The following is a 21,474-nucleotide window of genomic DNA, read 5'->3' as shown; positions in this document are numbered from 1 at the left end:
AGCGTTCTTGAAATATGTTCAAAATAAAGCTTTTCTGCTATTACAAAAAAAGTTTAGGTATCGTTCAGTTATTAGTGTGCATACATGATACGTATTGACGCCACGTGATTTCACAGATTTGTGACATCGCGTAATAAACAGGCAACATGTTGGCACACCGAAAATTTTAATGAACGGCGAAGAACTAAAGGTTCTTTGCCATTGATCAATAACCGTGTAATAAGAGAACTCACTATAATAAAATAAGAGAACTCACTAGTATATTGAATGTAGTGAGTTCTCTTAATTTTTTTACGTAGTCGTGCATAAGCAAACACTAAAGGATTGATCATTTTGGCATCATTCGTGTCACGTTTTGCAGCTTCAGCTTCCAACGATGTCGGCAGCAGCCACGAACAGACGGAGTCGGAGTCCGAAGATGTACGTGGTGGTCCTGTGCCGCTACAGGTGTGCCTTGAAGTTGGCGAGGTGAGTCAGCTTCATCTAGTCTCCTCCAAATAAATGCTGGACGGGAAACAAATGGAACCTATGGGACTTTGTATGCCAAAACTAATACTTCGTCATTAGGGGAGATGTGATTGGAAAAAGAAAATCGCTAATCTGCCAAGGGCAATAAAATTCTTGCTGCAAATACAGGCTTCTAATAGTAATAATTGTTGGGGTTTAACATTCTAAAAACCACCACATGTTTATAAGAGACGCTGTAGTGGTGGGCTTCAGAAATTTCGACTACCTGGGATTTTTTAACGTGCTCCTAAATCTAAGCACAAGGGCCAAGAACCTTTGCATCCATCGAGAATGCGGCCGCGGCGGCCACGATTCAATCCCGTGACCTGCAGGTCAACAGCTGAGTGCCTTAGCTGCAAGACCATCATGGCAGGTTATATAAGCTTTTATGTTGATTTACATATGTAATTAAATTAGTTTTACAGTAAGTTGCACAGTCTTAGTTTTATGCCATGACAATGTGTAATGTATAGTTGGTTTTGGACAATATTTTATGCCACTGAACATTGATGGTTTCCAGCCATTGATGACTGATATGTCTATGCGTTAACCACAGAATGCAAATGACTATCAAGAAAGTGTATATAAGACATCATAATTGACAAGAAAATTTATTATGTCAGAATGCTTAGAATCATGAGCCCCCACTAATGATTCACTTTAGATGTGCAATAATTATACAGGAGATATCAAGTTTTTAAGGAAATACTTGCACCCTTTACATATTGATGAATATGTGGGCAAGGTTTGATCCCGATCAGGCTATCATAAACACCAAAAACATGATGCCTAAACTAGAGAAGTTGCCCAAAATTGCATATTCAGAAAATTCATTTTAAAGGTATAAGTGAAAGCGCACCTATCCGGAAAAGATATGTTTCTTAACATGATTTATTTCATCGTGACAGCTTGGCAATCACAGTTATTTTAAGCATGTGGCTTTATGGAGCTGTTCATGCGGAATGCGAAAGGCAAACAGCCAGGTGTCGATTTCCCGAGAACTCTAGACAACGAGCTTCATTTAGTTTTCAGTAGCCAACTTGTGCTCTATATAAACGATCTTGACCTACTTCTAGTATAATTGCAACGTTCAGTTTCTTTGTCATGAAAGTAGAGGGACTATGCTTGTCAAAATAAATAAAAACGAAAAATACGTAATGTTGAAAAAAAAAAGTTGTGCTTTTCGACTCGCGTCTCTTCGTAAATCTCACACTGGTGCATGCAATATCAATTTGCCTTGACAAACTGAACTCTTCAGCTATGTCTCATCCAGTCATACGACTATAGCACACTACTGTTTTTGGGCCAGGAGTCTCAATCATGCGGCCTGCCGACCCTTTTCTAGCAGCCCATCCTGCACGTGACTGTCTTCTTCCCATATCCCATAACTTTTTTTTTTCTAATAAGTATATTCATGAGCTACAAAGACATTGCTGTTATCAAGCATCCCTTTTGTGGGGAATCCATGAGGTCATCATTTGTTGAAACATAACCGTGGAGCAAAAAACTCTATATTTCAGAATCGGTGTCCACATTTATGGGATGCTGGCAATTGATGTCAGCATGCTTCTTGAATCTCGGCATCAAATCCCCTTCAGAAACGACTCATACTTGAGGTGTGCGAATGGTCGCTTTTCAAATGGTGTTCGCTGTCCGGCCCCTACAATAGACTACGTTTTCCTACTGGTGAGGGCTATTTCGTACACATTTTATGACAGAACAAAGCAAAACGTCATCAGAGGACGCTTTGGAGTCGCACCGGATCGATCAAGGCTAGACTTAAGATCATGTCAGAATGGCACCGTGAAAAAGCACGCTGACAATCAAATGTCCTCCGGAAGACTTGGATCGGATTGAAGCATAAGCGCTGTGGCCGGAGAATTGAACTGGCCTGCTTTGTGTCTGGCTTACTCCACTCCTGCACCAATAGTTTGCTAAATTGCCACCAGACCCCACGACTGAATGACTTGTCAAATCATGACATGAACACAAACAAATTGTTAAATTTTTTAAAGCATCCCGTTCTTCAATTTCATGCTTTGAGAAACAATCCCTGCCAATGCTGATACTCAGCTATGATAATTCTGGGTTTTTATATGCATTAAAGACATTACTTACCTGAGCTTATTTATTAGCTGTTTGCTCTCTCTCATCCTCTCGTGACGTTGCATTCTGTTCTGTCGCAGGCACGTGCAAAATAACTATCTGAGACAAGTTTGAAATCTTTTACGCCGAAGAAGACAATGCCTCAAAGCTCCTTGGTCATTTGTGTGAGCCATTCATTGCAAGACATTTCCTGATTGCCTACAAACTTACGCTGAAAGCAAATGACTGACAGATGTATCAGCCCACAATTTACATAAGGCGTCAGTAGGGTGCTTGCATTTGTAAACAGCAGAATCCCAAGGAACGCTTTAGAATAGTGGGGCCAACATGCTGACACAGATATTTCTCAGACCGCAGGACCTTGGGCCAATGGTCACGCAACCTCTGGTGGCAGCTCGTTGGGTGAGAACCTTCCCGTTCACTCGTAGATGTAGAGAATAGATGATGGTGTTTCGAAAGACCTTGGTACAAGAATGGTTGCCCTCACCACTGCTTCCGTCAGCACACCCTGAACACAGTTTACACACAATTGGGCGTACTTAATCCCCTAACGACATGTAATCATCCCCGAACAGTGTGAAACAGTACACTGCAAAGTCAAGATGAAGACACACTTCTCACTCAGGAGGTTTACGTCAGTCAAACATCAATGTACACTCAAACCTTGTTGTAACAAACTCAGTTCTGCCATGAAAATACTTTGTTATATCCATAAGTTCTTTATAACCACATTTTTTAACACTGTTAATGATGAAACTATTTTCCACTACCTTCTTTATAGCCGATAATTTGTTGTATGTGGGTTCGTTATATCGAGGTTTGAGTGAGTTTCGCTATTCTTTAGCGAGTACTCGACCCAGCTAGCGCACACATCTGTCAACAATTACGTACAAAGCTGCTCAAACAATTAGTGCTAAGGCCCTGAAGGCCATAAGTATACAAACTTTCATTAAACTTTTTTTTCTATTTAGTTTCTAGCTATGTGCATCTGATTACTCCGTTAACACTGCAGTGGACAAAAACAACAATGGCAGTGGCGGCGGCGGCAGCAGAGACGACAATACTACAAAGGGCCAACCTGTGCTGTCGGCAGCGGGCATCAAGCACGGCCGTCGCACGCCTCTACAATGTCCACTGTGCCCGTACACGACCCACAATGCCACCACCATGCGCGAGCACCTGCCCGTGCACACGGGCGAACGGCCATTTTGCTGTCCAATGTGCAACAAGCGCTTCTCCCGCAAGAAGTACTTTCGGGTGCACCTGCGTCTCCACGACAAGGCGAGTACTGTGACTGCACCTGCGATTAGAGTCTCCAGAAATCCCGGGCAGAAAACAAGTGCTAAGCGAGTTTACAGACTAATGAATTCGGCTAACTAAGCAGTCTGACCTATACTTTTGAAGTTGCGGAGTTCCTTCAGTTAAAGGAGTCCTAGGCTTCCCCTCGGGCTTGGTGAGGAAAACACATCCCACAGATAAAAGACCAAGCTGTTGCAAACGCCTCTGCCAAAGTTCACAGTTGTGTGTGGTGTGTGGAGTTGAGAAATACTCCTTAAATGTTAATAAAGTAGAAAGCCGTGGTTTTCCAACAATGTCAAGGCACATTAACGAACACCAGATGATGAAAATTTCAGGCTCCTTATCATAATCATATCGTGGGTTTGGGGCTTCAAAAACCTCACATATCATGTGGTCTTCTAAAGAATGCTTTGCATTGTTGTGCAATTTACAGTATTGAAATCATCATGTAATCAAAAAAGTTAAGGTTTTAAGGACACATTTGATTTCATAGTATGTAACATATGCATATTATCATGGCATATGGGTTCGCACTTATATCATTATGACCGGACCTCTCTTGTTCAAAGAGGCATTCCGACGTACAATCAAATCTCCCAATAATAACGTCACAAGTTTTATGTGCCGAAACCACATAATTAATTACATTAATTAGAACTCGCAGACAAAAAAGCCAAGGACAAAAAGCGCAGGTTACTAAGGTATTCTCCATTAACTCTTATGCCTAACTGTTCCCATTCTAGGCTTCTGAAAACCTCCTGTAAGCACGCGGTAAATAGCATTGGGGAGATCGTGTCCCCCTGCCTTACACCCTTCTTGATTGGTATTCTGTTGCTTTCTTTATGAAGCACTATGGTAGCACCTGATCCCCTGTAAATTTCTTCCAGAATGTTTATATATACTTCATCTACGCCCTGATTCCGCAGTGTCTGCATGACGGCTGATATTTCTACTGAATCAAACGCCTTCTCGTAATCTATGAAGGCTATTTATAGTGGTTGGTTATACTCTGAGCATTTCTCTATTACCTGATTGATAGTATGAATGTGGTCAATTGCTGAGTAGCCTGTTCGAAATCCTGCTTGTTCCTTTGGTTGATTGAATTCTAATGTTTTCTTGACTCTGTTAGCAATTACCTTTGTAAATAGCTTGTATACTACAGAGAGCAAGCTGATCGGCCTGTAATTCTTCAAGTCCTTGTCATCTCCTTTCTTATGTATTAAGATGATGTTAGCGTTCTTCCAAGACTCTGGTACTCTTCCCGTCAAGAGACACCTCGTAAACAGGGTGGCTAGTTTTTCTAACACAATCTGTCCTCCATCTTTCAGCAGATCTGATGTTACCTGATCCTCACCAGCAGCTTTGCCTCTTTGCATGCTCTGCAAAGCTTTTCTGACTTTTTCTATCATTACTGGTGGGGTGTCATCTAGGTTACTGCTAGTTCTTATAGTATTAAGGTCGTGGTTGTCTCAACTACTGTACAGATCTCTGTAAAACTCCTCCGCAATTTTAACTGTCCTATCCATATTGGTAGTTATTTTGCCTTCTTTGTCCCTTAGTGCATACATCCGACTTTTGCCTATCCCAAGTTTCCTCTTCACTGCTTTGACGCTTCCTCCGTTTTTCAGAGCGTGTTCAATTCTCTCCATGTTATACCTTCTTACATCGCATACTTTACGTCTATTAATCAACTTCGAAAGCTCTGCCAGTTATATTTTGTCTGTTGTACTTGACACTTTCATGATTTGACGCTTCTTAATTAGGTTCTTCGTTTCCTGGGAAAGCTTGCCAGTGTCCTGTCTAACTACCCTGCCTCCAACTTCCACTGCACACTCCGTAATGATACTCGTCAGATTATCATTCATTGTATCTACGCTAAGGTTGGTTTCCTCACTAAGAGCCGAGTACCTGTTCTGCAGCGACACTCTGAATTCCTGTACTTTCCCTCTCAGTGCTAGCTCATTGATTGGCTTCTTGCGTATCAGTTTCTGTCGTTCCTTCTTCAAGTCTAGGCGAATTCGAGACCGTACCATTCTATGGTCACTGCATCGTACCTTGCCAACCACTTCCACATCCTGCACGATTCCTGGGTGTGCAGTCATTATAAAGTCTATTTCGTTCTTATTTTCGCCATTAGGGCTCCTCCATGTCCACTTGCGGTTTTCTCGTTTTCGGTAGAAGGTATTCAAAATCCGCAAATTATTGCGTTCTGCGAATTCTACTAGTAGCTCTCCTCTGGCGTTTCTAGTGCCGATGCCATAATCTCCTACTGCCTGGTCTCCAGCCTGCTTCTTCCCTACCTTTGCATTAAAGTCGCCCATCACTATAGTATACTGTGTTTTTATCTACTCATTGCCGATTCCACGTCTTCATAGAAGCTTTCAACTGAAGCGTCATCATGGCTGGATGTAGGCGCATAAGCCTGTACTACCTTCATCTTATATCTTTTATTCAGTTTAATTACTATACCTACCACCCTTTCATTAATGCTTTAGTATTCCTCTATGTTGCCAGCTATGTTTCTGTTTATTAGGAACCCCACTCCCAGTTCTCGTCTGTCTGCCAAGCCCCGATAGCAAAGGACGTGCCCGTTCTGTAGCACAGTATAAGCCTCATCTGTCCTCCTAACCTCACCGAGCCCTATTATATCCCATTTAACACTCTCTATCTCCTCGAATAGTACAGCTAGACTTCCCTCACTAGATAAAGTTCTAGCGTTAAACGTTGCCAAGTTCAGGTTCCAATGGCGGCCTGTCCGGATCCAGAGATTCTTAGCACCCTCTGCTGCGTTGCAGATCTGACCGCCGCCGTGGTCAGTTGCTTCGTAGCTGCTGGGGACTGAGGGCCATGAGTTATTTGACGTATGCATGTGGGAGGTAGTGGCCAGATAGTGCACCAGGGTTGCCAATCCTTCTCTGGTGAGGGAGTGCGTTCCCGCCGGTGGTCACCGGTGAGGCCGCACCCCAGGCCTCTTAATGCAGTTCCATCAACACGCGGATTTTTTTTAAAATCCGGTTGGGAACTGCGTGGCACCGGGATTTGAACCACGGACCTTTTGCATGCGAGGCGGATGCTCTAACCACTACGCCATCGCCGCCATGCCTCAACTTCATCACTGTTCAAAACTGGAGGAAAATCCGATTTCCTTTCTCCGTGAGCTACATCGGTGGTGCAGGCCGATCTGGTGCAAGATTACCTCGCTCCGCACGACGACCCAGCTGTTTCTCGGGGAGCTCCTTTCTTACACCGCTCAATTTATACACTTGTAACACATTGTGTGCTTTGCAATGGAACAGGTAACAGGTCGTCGTCGCACATTTTGATCTTATATAAATTCATATCAAGCAAACCGCCAAGCTCTTGCATGGTCTGACAGCAAAAGAACACATAGCTCGGTATTGGACATCGCTCACCACAGGCGGCCACGTACCTGTGAACGCCCTGCACTGCGGCGCATTAATGGCAGTTTGGGAAGCTTATGTACCCACGAGGGAAGGTGAGAGAGGGTGAGAGCGGCAGTGGTGATGTTACTTGAACACTATATGTAAGCCAGACTAGGTATAGGCACTATGTATAGGCAAACGCACGAGGCGGGGACAGAAGGCTAGGTGGTTTGATGAGATTAAAAGATTTGCAGGTGTAATGTGGTAACAGAATACACAACACCCGGTTGACTGGTGGATCACGGGAGAGGCCTTTACCCTGCAGTGGGCATAGTCACGCTGATGATGATGATGATGAAATTTCATAAGGAGGGTACAGCAGAACTGGCATTATGTAGCCACAGGACTCACAGTTGCCCATGCCCTAGCAAAGTATCATAACAAACCGGACACAGTATTGACTGGCAATCGGTTTCAGTCACTGAAAAGAAAATTATCATCCCACCCGCTCCTTGAATCACTCGACATAGTCTACTAACTAAGATGACAAATCGGACATGGGGTCCACTCCGCGAGATATATTCAACTGCATCATGTCTTTTGACGAATGTATGACAGAGACCGCCATGCATTCATTTATCTTGAACAGCGCACCTGCAGCAGTCTTACAAAACAGCAGTTTAGTTTTGTGCTTATCAATTGGCGAGTCTGTATTATCTTCAGCCACGTGAGCACTACCCCACTGATGAAGGCTACAATCAAAATGCCTCACTCACCCGTTTCAGAAGCGAGAAAACGACATCTTCGTTGCCCATGGTGACGGCAAGGCCACACCGGCCGACTCTGTAACTTCGCCCAGGACATCACACGGGTGTGACACGTGCGACGAGACCTTCGTCCAGCGCCAGCACCTGCAGAAACGCGTGCAGACAGTGCATGCGCTCGACGGGGCGGTGGGCGGCGGCAGCTCGGACGGCAGCAGCAGCGGCAGTAACGTGTGCCCTGAGTGCAACAAGAGCTACAAGTACGCGGGAAACCTGCGGACGCACATGCGTGTACACACGGGGGAGCGCCCCTACATGTGCGACGTGTGCGGCCTCCGCTTCACCTGCTCCAGCTACCTGCAGGTGAGTGCGGTGGACAGCTTGTCATACCCAGCCATTGTTTTTATTTATTTATTTACATCACGTGCCAGGCCATGTGGCCCAAGCAGAAAAGGCAACGTGCAACATGGTCTCATCGGATCCAATGAGTGTCTGATGGCATTCAGTCCCGTCCACAAAGCCGCACAATGGCCGAATTCAATTTTCACTTGCATTGCATTGGAAGCGGGGACGCTTGCAACCTCTGTAATGGTTTTCTATAATCTTTTCTTTTTAGGGGCGAAGCTCCTCTTAGTCTAACCCTGTCACATGTCACGTGTAACTGAGAGGAGAAGTGACGAGAGAATAGAAGGCAGTATCTCTCGAACAGTATAATAGACGGCACTGTCTCATAGAAGTACATACAAACTGCAGTTGAGTGAGGATATTCTAAATGGTGCTGTACTGCTACTTTCCGATTGGCTGCTGTGCGGGCTATGCGGGCTGTGCCTGGGTACGCGGAGAACGAGTGCCTCTCTCAGTCTCCTGGATAGTCGCCATACGTGGCGGATCGTTGGTGGGGCATGGACGAAGCAGAGCGGCAAGCGCGTTGAAGACGCTTGCGCTCGGCTTTCTTTCGCTCGGGTCTCTTCAGCGTTACTTGCGCGCCGTCTGCATTCTCCAGCGTGATAGGATGCATGGACACATGCACGGACAGATGGGCACACGGATGGATGGACGGACGGACGCTTCACCCCACTCATTAGCACTCAATCCGTGGATATGCTGTGTTTTCTTTTTTAATGTGTCTTGTTTTGCATTTTGTATGCGTGCGTAGTTTTACATGCATGTAGTGTTTCAGATAGCTTTCACCTAGTATGGAAAAAAAACAGTAATAATAATTGTTGGGGTTTAATGTCCCGAAACCACTAGTATATAATTATGAGAGACGCCATAGTGGAGGGTTTCAAAGATTTAGACCACGTGGGGTTTTTTAACGAGCACTAATCAAGCATTTTTGCCTCTGCCGAAAATGTGGTCGTTGCAGCCGGAATATGAAGAAGAGAAAAACAGACGCATGCACTACGTGTGTCAAATTGGCCCAGTGATGTTCTGAGCGGTACACAGCACTTGATATTTTTTTCCCATCTGTAAAGCTGGTAATTAACAAAAAAAATGCTTTATTAACCTTCAAAATAGCATCTCTAATGAGAAGTATTCATTATTCAGAGGAGTAGAAGTTCTAACATTTGCTCAGCAATGTCGAGTTTTTGTATCTATGCTAATATAAATGTCCCCGTATATCTTTTCTCTGTTTTTGTTAAGAGCACGCAAATTTAACACTCTTAGGTCCCGTGATTCTAATAGAAATCATCAATTTCATAGGTCATTTCAGTGACCACTTGGTGAAAAGTCCGGGTTGTTCATCTGCTTGATCTCATATTCAGTATTCAGCCAGGCACGCACAGAAAAGCGAGGCCATGTGTGAACAAATAATTACAGAAGCAGTCACACTGTTCCTGCAGTTTGCTGAAGCAGCTTTTTTCACTGTAAAGAGGTGGGGCCTTCATTTCAGTTCTATATGGGAAAATTCGAATTTCGGCTATTGGGTGTTATGCTAGTGCATCGAAATACTCTTCCAAGTAATAATTTATTAAGGATAATCAGAACACACTTAAATAACTAATTAAATAATTGACTTGGTCAATAATTACATTTAGTTGAAGAGTGTCTGCACATTTTGTTTTATTTCTTTGAACTAGGATGATAATGTGCATCGGAAATTGAAAAAGCCTGTTGCTAACATTTAATAAAAACAATTTGAACTTGTAAGGGTTAAAAACATATTCGGCACTAGTTAGCTAAAGCACCCTGCATATTTACGAATTATTTTCTTCCAAGCCAAGTCGGTCCACTATGGATTCAATCATTCTACTTACTCCCATTAAATGTAACTGAAAATTTTGCACCTATGTCAGTCTCGCTCTAGTTGCAGAAGTAACCTATACCACATGACAAAGGGACCCTAAAGAGCAAAACTATTTTTAGCGTATTTGTAAAGTAAAATTTCACTATCCCATAAACGCAACCCTTACCGTAACGTGACTTTAGTGAACAAAAAAACGCGAGAGTAGAAAATGTGGGTGGTGGCGACGCCGTGAGATTCCCACACCAAACACCGCGACTTAGTAAATTTTAAAGGCTTCTGCCGGGTTTTACACAGCTTCTACTTGACAAAAATGAAGTACATCGCCATCTGTCGGTGCCATAGACTTAGCATATGAAGTTTTGGCAAATGTCATCGAGCCAATGTCGCAAAATTGTGACAAACACATTTTGGGTCACGCGCAGAGATCTCGAAACATATTTAAAAATGAAGCTAATGAACTCATGACAGTGAGACTTATGGCAGTAGAGTTCCCATAGTGCAGTTTTTCAATCTATATACCAAGTCACTGTTTCTCTTTAGTGTCCCCTCAAGCTTACTCCGGTATAGCATGTGCTTTCATTGCCACTCGCAGGTCCACTTGCGGACGCACGTGCAGGAGAAGCCGTACGCGTGCCCCCAGTGCAGCAAGACCTTCGTGCACAACTCGGCGCTGACGGTGCACCTGCGCACGCACACGGGGGAGCGCCCCTACCAGTGCCCCCACTGCCCGCTGCGCTTCAGCCACCTGCGCAACATGAAGCGCCACGAGATCTGCATCCACACGCACGAGTACCCGCACATCTGCACGCTGTGCCAGCGCGGGTTCCTCGTCGTCACTCAGTGGCGGCAGCACGTCCGCTCGCAGCACGGCCTTGAGTACGGGGACCCGACCGACTACGTGAGCGACTTTGTGCCTCGGCACGGCCGGAAACCGGGAGCCCCCGCGAGACCGGCAGTCACCGTAAGTCGGGGCACTAATGTGCAGCTTGAAAGCTTTCCTTCGGAGTTTTTACACTCCTAAACTACAGTGCAACTTATAGTTAACAGAACCAATGAAAGTACAAAAATACAAGAATGTTATTTGAGCAAGTGTGATAATAATGAAAAGAAGTTAAAGTGGACGAAAGGATGGCAGGCAAGGACCGAACATGTAACCTTCGGACCTCCAAGATATGGCGATGGGCTTATCTTTTTTCATTCTTCGTGGTGCTTTCTGCACGCACTGCGTGATAAACGTTAATGTATAGCACCATTAATCATTGATTCTTGCCATGTAGAACATCTTGGGGCTCTGTTATAGCTGTTTGTCTCACAGCTGATTGACTGATTAATCGAAATGTAAAGAATAGAAGAATAAGTTACAATATTGAAGCCATAAGCTTCTACTCTTGTACGCTATAATAAATGACGATGAACAATGCTATGTTTGTAGAACAGTCACATCTTTGATGAACAGTTTAGAACGAAACTAAGGAAACAGCTCATTACCGTATTGATCGTACCTTTTATTCAAGCAGGTGAAACGACGAGACAGCAGTCTATCAGGTGACGCAGTATCGTCATCAAGTGCACCGGGGACCTGATAGAGAATGTGGATATTAACCAAAGATCCGGCAGGCCACCAACAATGCACGGTAGTGCTCTACATCACGGAGCTACAGACTTGCTACATTGCTGTTACACATTCACTGTATGACTGATATTCACATTGGGATTGACCTGCTTCAGTCATGGGACTGTTAAAGAAGACTTGTCGGGGAGTCGGGCATTATATACCACGCACGTTTTGTTAGATTCAATGTTGAAAACCAGTCTTCTGATATTTTTTGTTGGTTTGTCCCACTACTATAGCGCAAGTGAGCACCTGCCAAGTGCCATTGCATTTGTTATGTTTTGTTTGTCACATGCCAAAACAGCACAGCTCGGCATCAGTCAGTTTCGGTGAGCTTGAGTTCGTCATTGTGCTGTAATAGTCCTAGAGTGCAAACATGCCATGTTAGAATAGAGTGTTAGGAGTTTACTTGATATTCCCATAGCCATGTTACCTGTTGAGAACCAAAGTTCATCTTGCCTTATCACCGAGCTTGAGTATGTTAACTAGTCTTTAAGGAAAGTTATTTTTGTCAGGAAGTTCATTCAATCCTTTTGTCCTATCTGAATTCAAGTTAGTGACTTGATTGCATTTCACCTAGTCTTGGTCTTATGACATACTATTTCTGAAGTTCGAGTATTTTATCCTAGCAAAATATTCATATTTGTCCAGCTAGATTGCACGGGCACATTCACATACACCCAGCCTGCAGAGAGTCAAAGCTGGCCTGGTGTAAGGCCCGTATGAGTTTTACGGCATCATGACTAGTCTCATCGAAATGTTTTTTATTGAAGTAATGCTTACTGGTGAAGAAAATCTGAATGAATCTTGTCACTGTTCAACTGTTCTGCGCAAGACATACCCGTGGGTGGCAGGTTTCTATATATAATTTTACTGGCACTTTTCTCTGCTTGAAAGAAGGTAAAGAGAGTTGATAGAAGTTTAGGTAGCCACGGACTGCTTATGCACAAGTAAACAAGTAGCTTACAGAAAGTAGTAAGCACGAAAAATACAGGATGTTTCATTTAAAAGCAGTCGTAGAAAGTTGATGTCATTACTATTTTGCATACAATTTTCATTTGTCATATCAGGCCGTTCTTAATGCTATAGTATATATATCATCCGCTATGCTAACTGAACTTTGTACTGGCCCTTAGTGTTCCTCCTAAATGTAAATATGAACGTATAGGTTAATGAGTGCACCATCATATTGAGCGTTTAACTCCCCCCTCACAGCTGCTTCTATTTCGGGGCTATTAAGTCAGTACTGCATAGCGTTGTCATTTGAACAGTGTAAAAAAACAATTAGCATTCACTTTCTCTAACTAGTTGTAGAGTTTTCATTATTTACAGTACAGCTACTACTCATACTTTAAACACTTGCTGTAACTCCAGGATTTGCTGTAGAACTCTTGTCTAATATCGCACATGCAAGAAAGGAAAGAGTTGACCTTTGTGAACTGTAGAGTACAAAAAAAAAAGGAAAACTCGCCTTGAGCTGTACAAAGAAAGGTTATCCCCAAAGGGAGAGGTTGATGTCGTAGAAGTACAAGTTTTATAGAGTGGTCTTGTGATTCCTCAGGCACTACGCTTTCGTCACCAGCTTTGAGCGAGGCACGATGTAAGCGCGGTACATGACAAATTCAGAAATGGCACGCGAATGTTCACAAAGTGAAATGCTTGCATGATCACGCCCCTTTTGCAAGACTGCATGCACATACCACAATGTTAAAATTTCTTACAGCAGGCAATGTAGTTACAGTACAACTAGCAGTAAATGCACATTTCTGCTGCATACGATCATGTGCACAAATAATGTTCATATAAATGCACTACTGTGAACCGTCACAATGTCAGGATTATAGGATACTGTACTATAATCGATTAACAATGCTATTAAGAATCGCTCTTTCTCATAACATGATATGTAGGGTTTAACGTCCCAAAACTGCGATATGATTATGAGAGATGTTGTAGTGGAGGGCTTCCAAAATTTGGACCATCTGGGGTTCTTTGATGTGCACCCAAATCTGAGCACAGGGGCCTACAGCATTTTCGCCTGTATCGAAAATGCAGCCAGGATTCGAACCCCCGACCTGCGGGTCAGCAACTGAGTACCTTAGTCACTAGACCACCACGGTGGGGTTCTTTTTCATGACAAAACAAACTGAACCTACCCTTATCCTAATTAACAACCTGTAATGCTCCTAATCTTCAAAGCTGTTGTGGTTGAACTGCATCCAGTAGTGGTGCACATAATATGTCAAAGTAGGTCTTAGATCTTCAAAGTTTTGTTATTGCACAGTCAGCATTAACATTTCACAGCTTGAAAGGCTCCAGGAAGAAGCTGATATTTCAACAGCTTCGAACTGTGCTTACCTGTCTGTACCAGTTTGTGAACCCTCTATGTGACCAATGTGGATATACGACACATTGCCTGATATAACAAAGTAAACCTAAGCTAGCTGCTTCCTACATTGGTAAATATTGAATATAGCCTTATAACGATGTACCAATTCCCACATAAGCTGCAACTTTCTTGTGAAACGTTTGATTGTGTACACACAAAAAAATGTAACATGAAACAGTTATATGTAGTGGCTTCTTGCGCAGGTTCTAGAAACATCAGCTTTTTCTGTAAATTTCCAATGTTGATTGTAACCCGGCCTAAAATGCCCGTACTACAGTCAGCAGTTTATGCTGTGTTGAGAGAATATTTTTCAGTGAAACGACTGGTTAATGATTGTTGAAGAAAAGTGCAAAGAAGACCATTGTTGTTTGTTGTTGGAAAGTTGACCACCAGAGGGTGTTCACTCGCAGCAGTACAAAAGTTAAGACCCGGCATTTCTACACCTGGCATTGTTGGTAAAGTTAGACTACAGGTTATAAGTGTCGGGCTTTTTTTTAATACAATTCGCTACTTTTATCCTAAACCTTTTGGTTTATAATCAAAACAATTTTTTTGGTTGAGCACTGAGAAAACGCTTGGTTTTTTTACAAGCTCCAAAAACAAGTGATGAAAACGCAGCCATTGAAATTTTTGAAATCTGCGTACATGGTACATGTGCTTGTAACACGTTTTTGCCCTTTTTTTGACAGTGGTTACACAAGCTGTCTAATTTGTAACGTTTGTAGTCATGAATGTTATTGCTACTCTCAAAGGAAGGCCGCAAATGTGACCTTGCCACAAGTTTATTATGGTATGAAACACTGTTTCATGTTTTTACAAAGCATTTGCTTGCAGACAGGTTGTTCGTTACTCTGAATCCTCATTATAACAAAGCAGCATCTTACAAGAAAATAAGTTCGATATATCTGAAAATTCGTTGTGAAAATTATTCCTAACACAGTAAGTATTGCAAAACTATTTTATTTACTTTGTTATAACCGACATTTCGTTATACCTGTGTTCGTTATTTTGAGGTTTGAGGGTACTGCAAGAGAAATGAGAATTGATTTACTATTTGATAAGGTTTACAACATTTGAGCTTTGCGTCAACCTTGAGTTGCTAAATCTCTCTGCCTTCAAGCAGCAGAACACCTAACCATAACTTCTCGAAGTACCGCACATAGCAGAAATATGATAACGCATTTTGAAAAACAGAGCTAGGAAAATATATAAAGTTATGAAATGTGTGACCTATATTGTATGGAATAGAATGTGTTGAGTGTTCTTTATTGGCAAGGTGTAAAGCCAAGAAATTGAAATATACATACTGGGAACGTTCGCTCCAGGTATGTATATTTACGTTCCCATCAATTACATTTTGGTGCCTCTAGCATGCCAAAATGAAACGTTTTTACAAGATACTCACAATCTACAGATTACATTTCTTTTTCTGAATGTAGAGGTGTGTCTGGAACATTTGATAATGTTCAAGTGTTGGCCAAGTGAGCTTTGTTACGCCACAACAATAAGCTGCAATTTCAAGTAACTTTAGTGCAAGAGGCATTTCACATTGTTTATTGCAGTTCCTATTTTATTCTGGAATGTCGGTGTTGACACAAACTAGTTAGCATCGATATGTGCAATGAAAGAGATTCACTTAGTGGCATACAGTCAGCTTGTATACGACGCGGAAAGCATTGTGCAATGTGCTGGAAAACAATTTGGAGTTTCATTGTCATCGGAACGTTGTCACAGTTTAGCGAGTGTGCTTGCGCCCATTACTTTACCGCTGCTAACTCTTATAATTTTGGATCGGAATGCAGAGATCAAGATCATTGCATTTCGTTCCCAAAATGCAATGGCATATAGAAAAGTGGCAAATTTACAATCGGAATTTAATATCACATGCAAGGAAGCATGGATATAATAGTGAAAAATGATGTTTTTGTCTACAGTAACTTTCGTGCTGTTTTCGTTCTAGCTAGATCACCCTTCATGCTGTTTAGTTGCTGGGAGTAACTAAGCATTATTTAAAGCTGAACGAATCATTCAGACCACCTGGTACACTGAACTGCGTAAAAAATGCTCAAGAAATGTGAGACGTAGAGTAGAAACGCGTGGAAATTGAAAGATCGCAACAGGCTTTCAAATTGTGAACCGTGATGAAAAGCATGTTACACTACTTACTACTTGGAAAAATTAATAACAGCTATGTGTTGTGAGCCGCAGCATGTTTGCAGCGCCCACAAAAGAAGCATAGAGATGAAGAAAAGGAGTTGAATAAGGAATTGAATGTTTTGAGAAGCTTCGCCCATGAAGATAGACTTAAGTTGATGGCCAAGATTTCAGAAAACGAGAGATTTGGATGCCATACTTTCTTCTGCGGCTATTTTTCGTAATCAGTGGGAAAATGACAATGCCTCGTCAGTATGCTGACCAGCCTTAGGAGTTGGCTTGTGAACCGTGATGAAAAGCATGTTACACTACTTACTACTTGGAAAAATTAATAACAGCTATGTGTTGTGAGCCGCAGCATGTTTGCAGCGCCCACAAAAGAAGCATAGAGATGAAGAAAAGGAGTTGAATAAGGAATTGAATGTTTTGAGAAGCTTCGCCCATGAAGATAGACTTAAGTTGATGGCCAAGATTTCAGAAAACGAGAGATTTGGATGCCATACTTTCTTCTGCGGCTATTTTTCGTAATCAGTGGGAAAATGACAATGCCTCGTCAGTATGCTGACCAGCCTTAGGAGTTGGCTTGTGAACCGTGATGAAAAGCATGTTACACTACTTACTACTTGGAAAAATTAATAACAGCTATGTGTTGTGAGCCGCAGCATGTTTGCAGCGCCCACAAAAGAAGCATAGAGATGAAGAAAAGGAGTTGAATAAGGAATTGAATGTTTTGAGAAGCTTCGCCCATGAAGATAGACTTAAGTTGATGGCCAAGATTTCAGAAAACGAGAGATTTGGATGCCATACTTTCTTCTGCGGCTATTTTTCGTAATCAGTGGGAAAATGACAATGCCTCGTCAGTATGCTGACCAGCCTTAGGAGTTGGCTGTTTTATTACTATGGGCGGCAATGCAACGACATGCCAAGAATCAATCGTGATGCACTAATTAACCAGCCTTATTTCATTATTGTAAAGGTTTGAAACGAGACAGAAAATCATTAGAAGCTGGAGGCTTTAAGAGTTGAGATTCCAGACAATGAATACCACTGGTGTCAAATTTCTTCCACGTTGTACAAGCCTTTGTCGGGGCATCTTGTTATCAAAGCATTCGACTTTGGTGACACTCCATGTTTGAAAACCTCTCATTGTTGAAGCTTGGCGATTATAGGCTAGATAAAATACCTAGGTGTACACAAATTAACATAATGCGCAAATGGTAACTTTTCATTTTTTGTGTAGACACAGCAAGGCACAGATATGTCATCCCAAAGAAGCACTCGTTTTTTTTTTCTTCACCTCTTTGTAGTACACTATACACGCATGCCCTATCACTTCATATCATTAATATATTGTCGCCTGTTGCATTAGAAGCATGGACTTTCCAGTAGTGGTGTAGTTGTTTGTAGATGAGACATTGCACATGTGAGGACTTGGTTTTCAGCCAGCAAAAAGGTTCTGAAATCAATGTTTTCTGCTACACTGAAAAATGTCATACTGTCTGTGAAAGAGAAAGATTGCCATCCAACCGTTGGAAGGGAAGAAGTGGAAATGGAACACTTACAAACCTTTAAGAAAGTTTCTCGCTTGGCAAAATGTTTGTCCAGTTCCAACACTCGAAACGAAAGACAAATTTCTAATCGGGGCAGTAACTTTTCCATCTCCGCGAATCAGGAAGCTACCAAATCCCAGCACGAGGGTGAATCGACGGAAAGCTCAAATAGGAGGGACAGAAGATACAAAAAACCAGTTCTGCAGAAGTTCTCTATGTGGAGACCGGTTATGGAATTGAAGACTCATTCACCGGCTTGTAGCACAATGCTAGAATTGGCATGCCATATCCATTGGTCTATCTGCTTCGATGGGTTGATTAATTCACCCTCATTCTGCAATCTCTCAAGCTGAGATGATAGAGCGATCGCCATGAAAAGGCTTCACATCCGGTATCAAATTTCAGGACAGTCAGGACAGGACAAATTTTTACAGTGAAGAATTCTCAGAGGAATCAGTACGAATTTCATTTCTAGTTTCGTGTTGCTCTAAAAGGAATTTATTTGTCTTGAGGTTATAAGTATAAATGTACTGTCAATGAAGTGACTATGTTTCCATGTAAGTTTTCTTACGTGGGACACTGCATGTATTTTGCTAAGTTCCTGTTACAGATTTATTTACAGAGGACCCACTCAGTGTTAAGGAAATGAACCATCACTCAGCAAAACTGTCTTTGATAAGTTACATGTTTTTGTTATGTATTACTGTTAGATTGCTATCCTTGTTCCATTCTATAATCCACATGTTTGGATGTTCTTAGACGATTGGAGTGTGCCTTTTTTTGTCCGCACAACTGTTTAATCACATAGCTTGGTCTAAACACTAAAGTTTCATAGCCTGTATTCATATTGTGAAAATGTCGTAGTTATAACTGTTGTGTTGGATAGCTTGAAACTGTTTAGTCCCACTGCCGATCAAATATTGTTGCTGTCACCATGTTATCCTGAGTGTTTTGTTGGGTATTTTGTTCGTTGACGCACCCCTATTGCCCTGCACTTGATTCCTATGTTTGAGAAACCCTAATGTTGTGTTAGACAAGTTTATAGTTTAGAGTTAGTATTGTTGGTTGCCATTAGTAAGTCACTGCTAGTCACTGCCGCCGTCTAGTGTTGTTTATGTTTAGATGTTTCGTTACGTGGCATGATTAGGGTTGCCACCTGGCTGTGTTGGTTTGAACAGACACAACTGTGTTTTATTTTAATGGCAAACCTGTTCACAGCCGAAACTTCACCGTTCGTTGGCATGGCACTGGTCACGAGGTCTTGCGGCACGCCGAGAGTGGCACTCCGTAGCACTCGAAAGGCTGCGCCGTGCCAGGATTGGCGAGGGCTCAGTGGAAAGGGTGAACCAATGAGAGGCGCACAAGTATGGGTGAGGGTGAGCTTGGCGAAGGGGGGGCATTGGTATTGCTGTTTCGACAGCATTTGCAGAGTGAAGCTGGCGCACAATTTTTTTTATTCCTTAATTATGCATCTGCCCTTTATCAATCCAGTAGGGGCATGCCCCATTCGCCAGTAATGAGGTTCTTCCTAAATTCAACCATTATAATGTCCATCATGAGGCCATTCACAGAGTACAAATTGCTAAACTGTCGCAACTGCATTCGATCCAAATTCTTTTAAACTGTTCGCTGTCGTGAAACTGTTGGGGCATGTGAAGCTGCAAGATTGAGGTGTTCATTTCATTTCTATTCTAGGTTTTCGTTTTGAGCCTTCTATCATGAAATCAAGCACCATGTCTTGCTGGAATGACTGGAAGTTATGCAGGTCGGTCGTGTTTCATTGTAGAGTCGAGTAAGGTGAGTAAACGCGAACACAAGAGAAGAGAACCACGCCATGTTGTGTTGACTGGTTCTCATCTGTGGTGCTCGTCATCGCGTGCCTCACTTTACTGCTGAACACTTCTAGCAACTTTCCTACTGCTCACATTCAGAACAGCCAAGCACTGCTCATACTTATTACATAACTTGACGCAGTTTGGTCCATACTTGCGAGATTGACGCGCACTGTTCATCTCCCACAGCTCGCTGGTTAGCTGGAACAGTCAACAAGCTGTTGGTCTTGTGCTTCAGTCTCCCAGCATTTTTTTTGTCAAGTTTTTCTGTCAGAAAATAGTTTTTTTCTATTTAATTCAATATTGTTCAATATTCTTCTTTTACAATGCATGTATTCACTGAAGAAAAACATTTAAGTGTGTATTAAGTCGAATTAGCAGATGAAGATAATCATTATATCAGTGTCTTTAACAATTCAAGATATAATGTCATCGTGGAGAAACTGGCAAATATAGCATGTCAAGTCATCAGGCGATGTTACATGGAATGCCTTATCGGGGACGGGGATGCTGTTCACGTCAACCTACCTAGACAATAATGTGCTCTCGTGCTGGTGTCCTACAAGCAGTTAGTAGCATGCTATCTGTTGTTGGATGCCAAACAGCAGCATCAGCAGCTCCAAGGAGAGTAGAGATTGGTCTCTGTGTGAAAAAAGGGCACCTAAGAAAATGTCAACTTCACAATCTGCTTCTAAACTCTCGTTGTCATGCATGACAGCTAGACTCTGCTGAGCTGTTCACTGTTGTGTCTGCTCTCCGCTAGATTTGTTTTCTCACCAAGCCCAATATTGGTTTATGATCCCTTCAAAACTTTTGCAACGTTCAAAAAAATTTCAGTGGATATCCTCTTTTGCTACGTGTTTTTCATCTAACAGCACCTCCCACCCCCGATGCCAGTTCCTTACCCCGCCAAAGTGGCGACCCTGGCCATGCAAAACAATGTATTGTGACACCCATGCTTTTGCTTATACGTCATCACTTGAATTGTGTTGCGATTGCCATATCAGAGTATTTATCATGTTACGGCTGATGTTAGTTAGGCAAGAGTGTATAAAAGACAAGAAATCTAGTCATTGTTAGTTATGCGCTACCCAGAAACTGCAGCCATGAGAATGCTTCACAGCACTCCTCCAAGAAAGCGGGACCCGCAATGTCACACGTTGAGACATTTTGTCAGATTGGTGTCCTTGAAAGGTTTATTTGCATACTACATGTGTGAATCAGAAAAATGAGCCTGTTTTCACAGTTACATGCCACACGACGACTAATAGCTACAACCAAATATATAGCAGAAGTTTTATATATCTATATGTATACCCATGTTAGGTTTGTGTTTATCGTGCGCACAATGTCCTACATCCCAAAATAAAGGTCTCTTATCCTACCGACTCAGAGTGCTTATTTTGCCACCAACAACAATATACTTCACAGAGATGTTGCAGTTAGAAGCCATTCATGACATTACCCAAATACAGCTGTGAAGTTCCCACAGATTGACACACATCAAAACTTAAATAGCGCAGGAAGGGAAAGATGGAAGCTTGTGATGAAAAATTTGTAAACAGCTAGGGTATGTGTGCTAAAGCGGATGTTTTCACAAGCGCACTAGTCTTGGTTTTGACAAGAGTTG

The 21,474-nt window shown here is 42.4% G+C and overlaps 1 protein-coding gene across 2 annotated transcripts in view; it reads left to right on the top strand.

Annotated features, from left to right (window-relative positions):
* LOC119185007 (piggyBac transposable element-derived protein 4) overlaps positions 1-21,232 on the top strand; it is a 42,154-nt gene extending 20,922 nt beyond the window's left edge. The window contains exons 5-10 of one of the 2 annotated variants that reach the window (XM_075875307.1): positions 362-468; positions 2,964-3,015; positions 3,626-3,894; positions 8,081-8,422; positions 10,900-11,268; positions 11,825-21,232. In XM_075875307.1, the coding sequence (XP_075731422.1) occupies positions 362-468; positions 2,964-3,015; positions 3,626-3,894; positions 8,081-8,422; positions 10,900-11,268; positions 11,825-11,890 (1,205 nt within the window). In that variant the 3' untranslated portion in view covers positions 11,891-21,232. Of the gene's footprint in view, positions 1-361; positions 469-2,963; positions 3,016-3,625; positions 3,895-8,080; positions 8,423-10,899; positions 11,269-11,821 lie in introns of both variants that reach the window. The other variant, XM_075875306.1, reaches the window with a different exon arrangement.
* Positions 21,233-21,474: the final 242 nt, after the last annotated feature.

This window comes from Rhipicephalus microplus, chromosome 10 (assembly GCF_043290135.1).
Source record: "Rhipicephalus microplus isolate Deutch F79 chromosome 10, USDA_Rmic, whole genome shotgun sequence".
Classification (NCBI taxonomy): Eukaryota; Metazoa; Arthropoda; class Arachnida; order Ixodida; family Ixodidae; genus Rhipicephalus; species Rhipicephalus microplus.
This window is presented reverse-complemented; position numbering and strand designations above follow the sequence as displayed.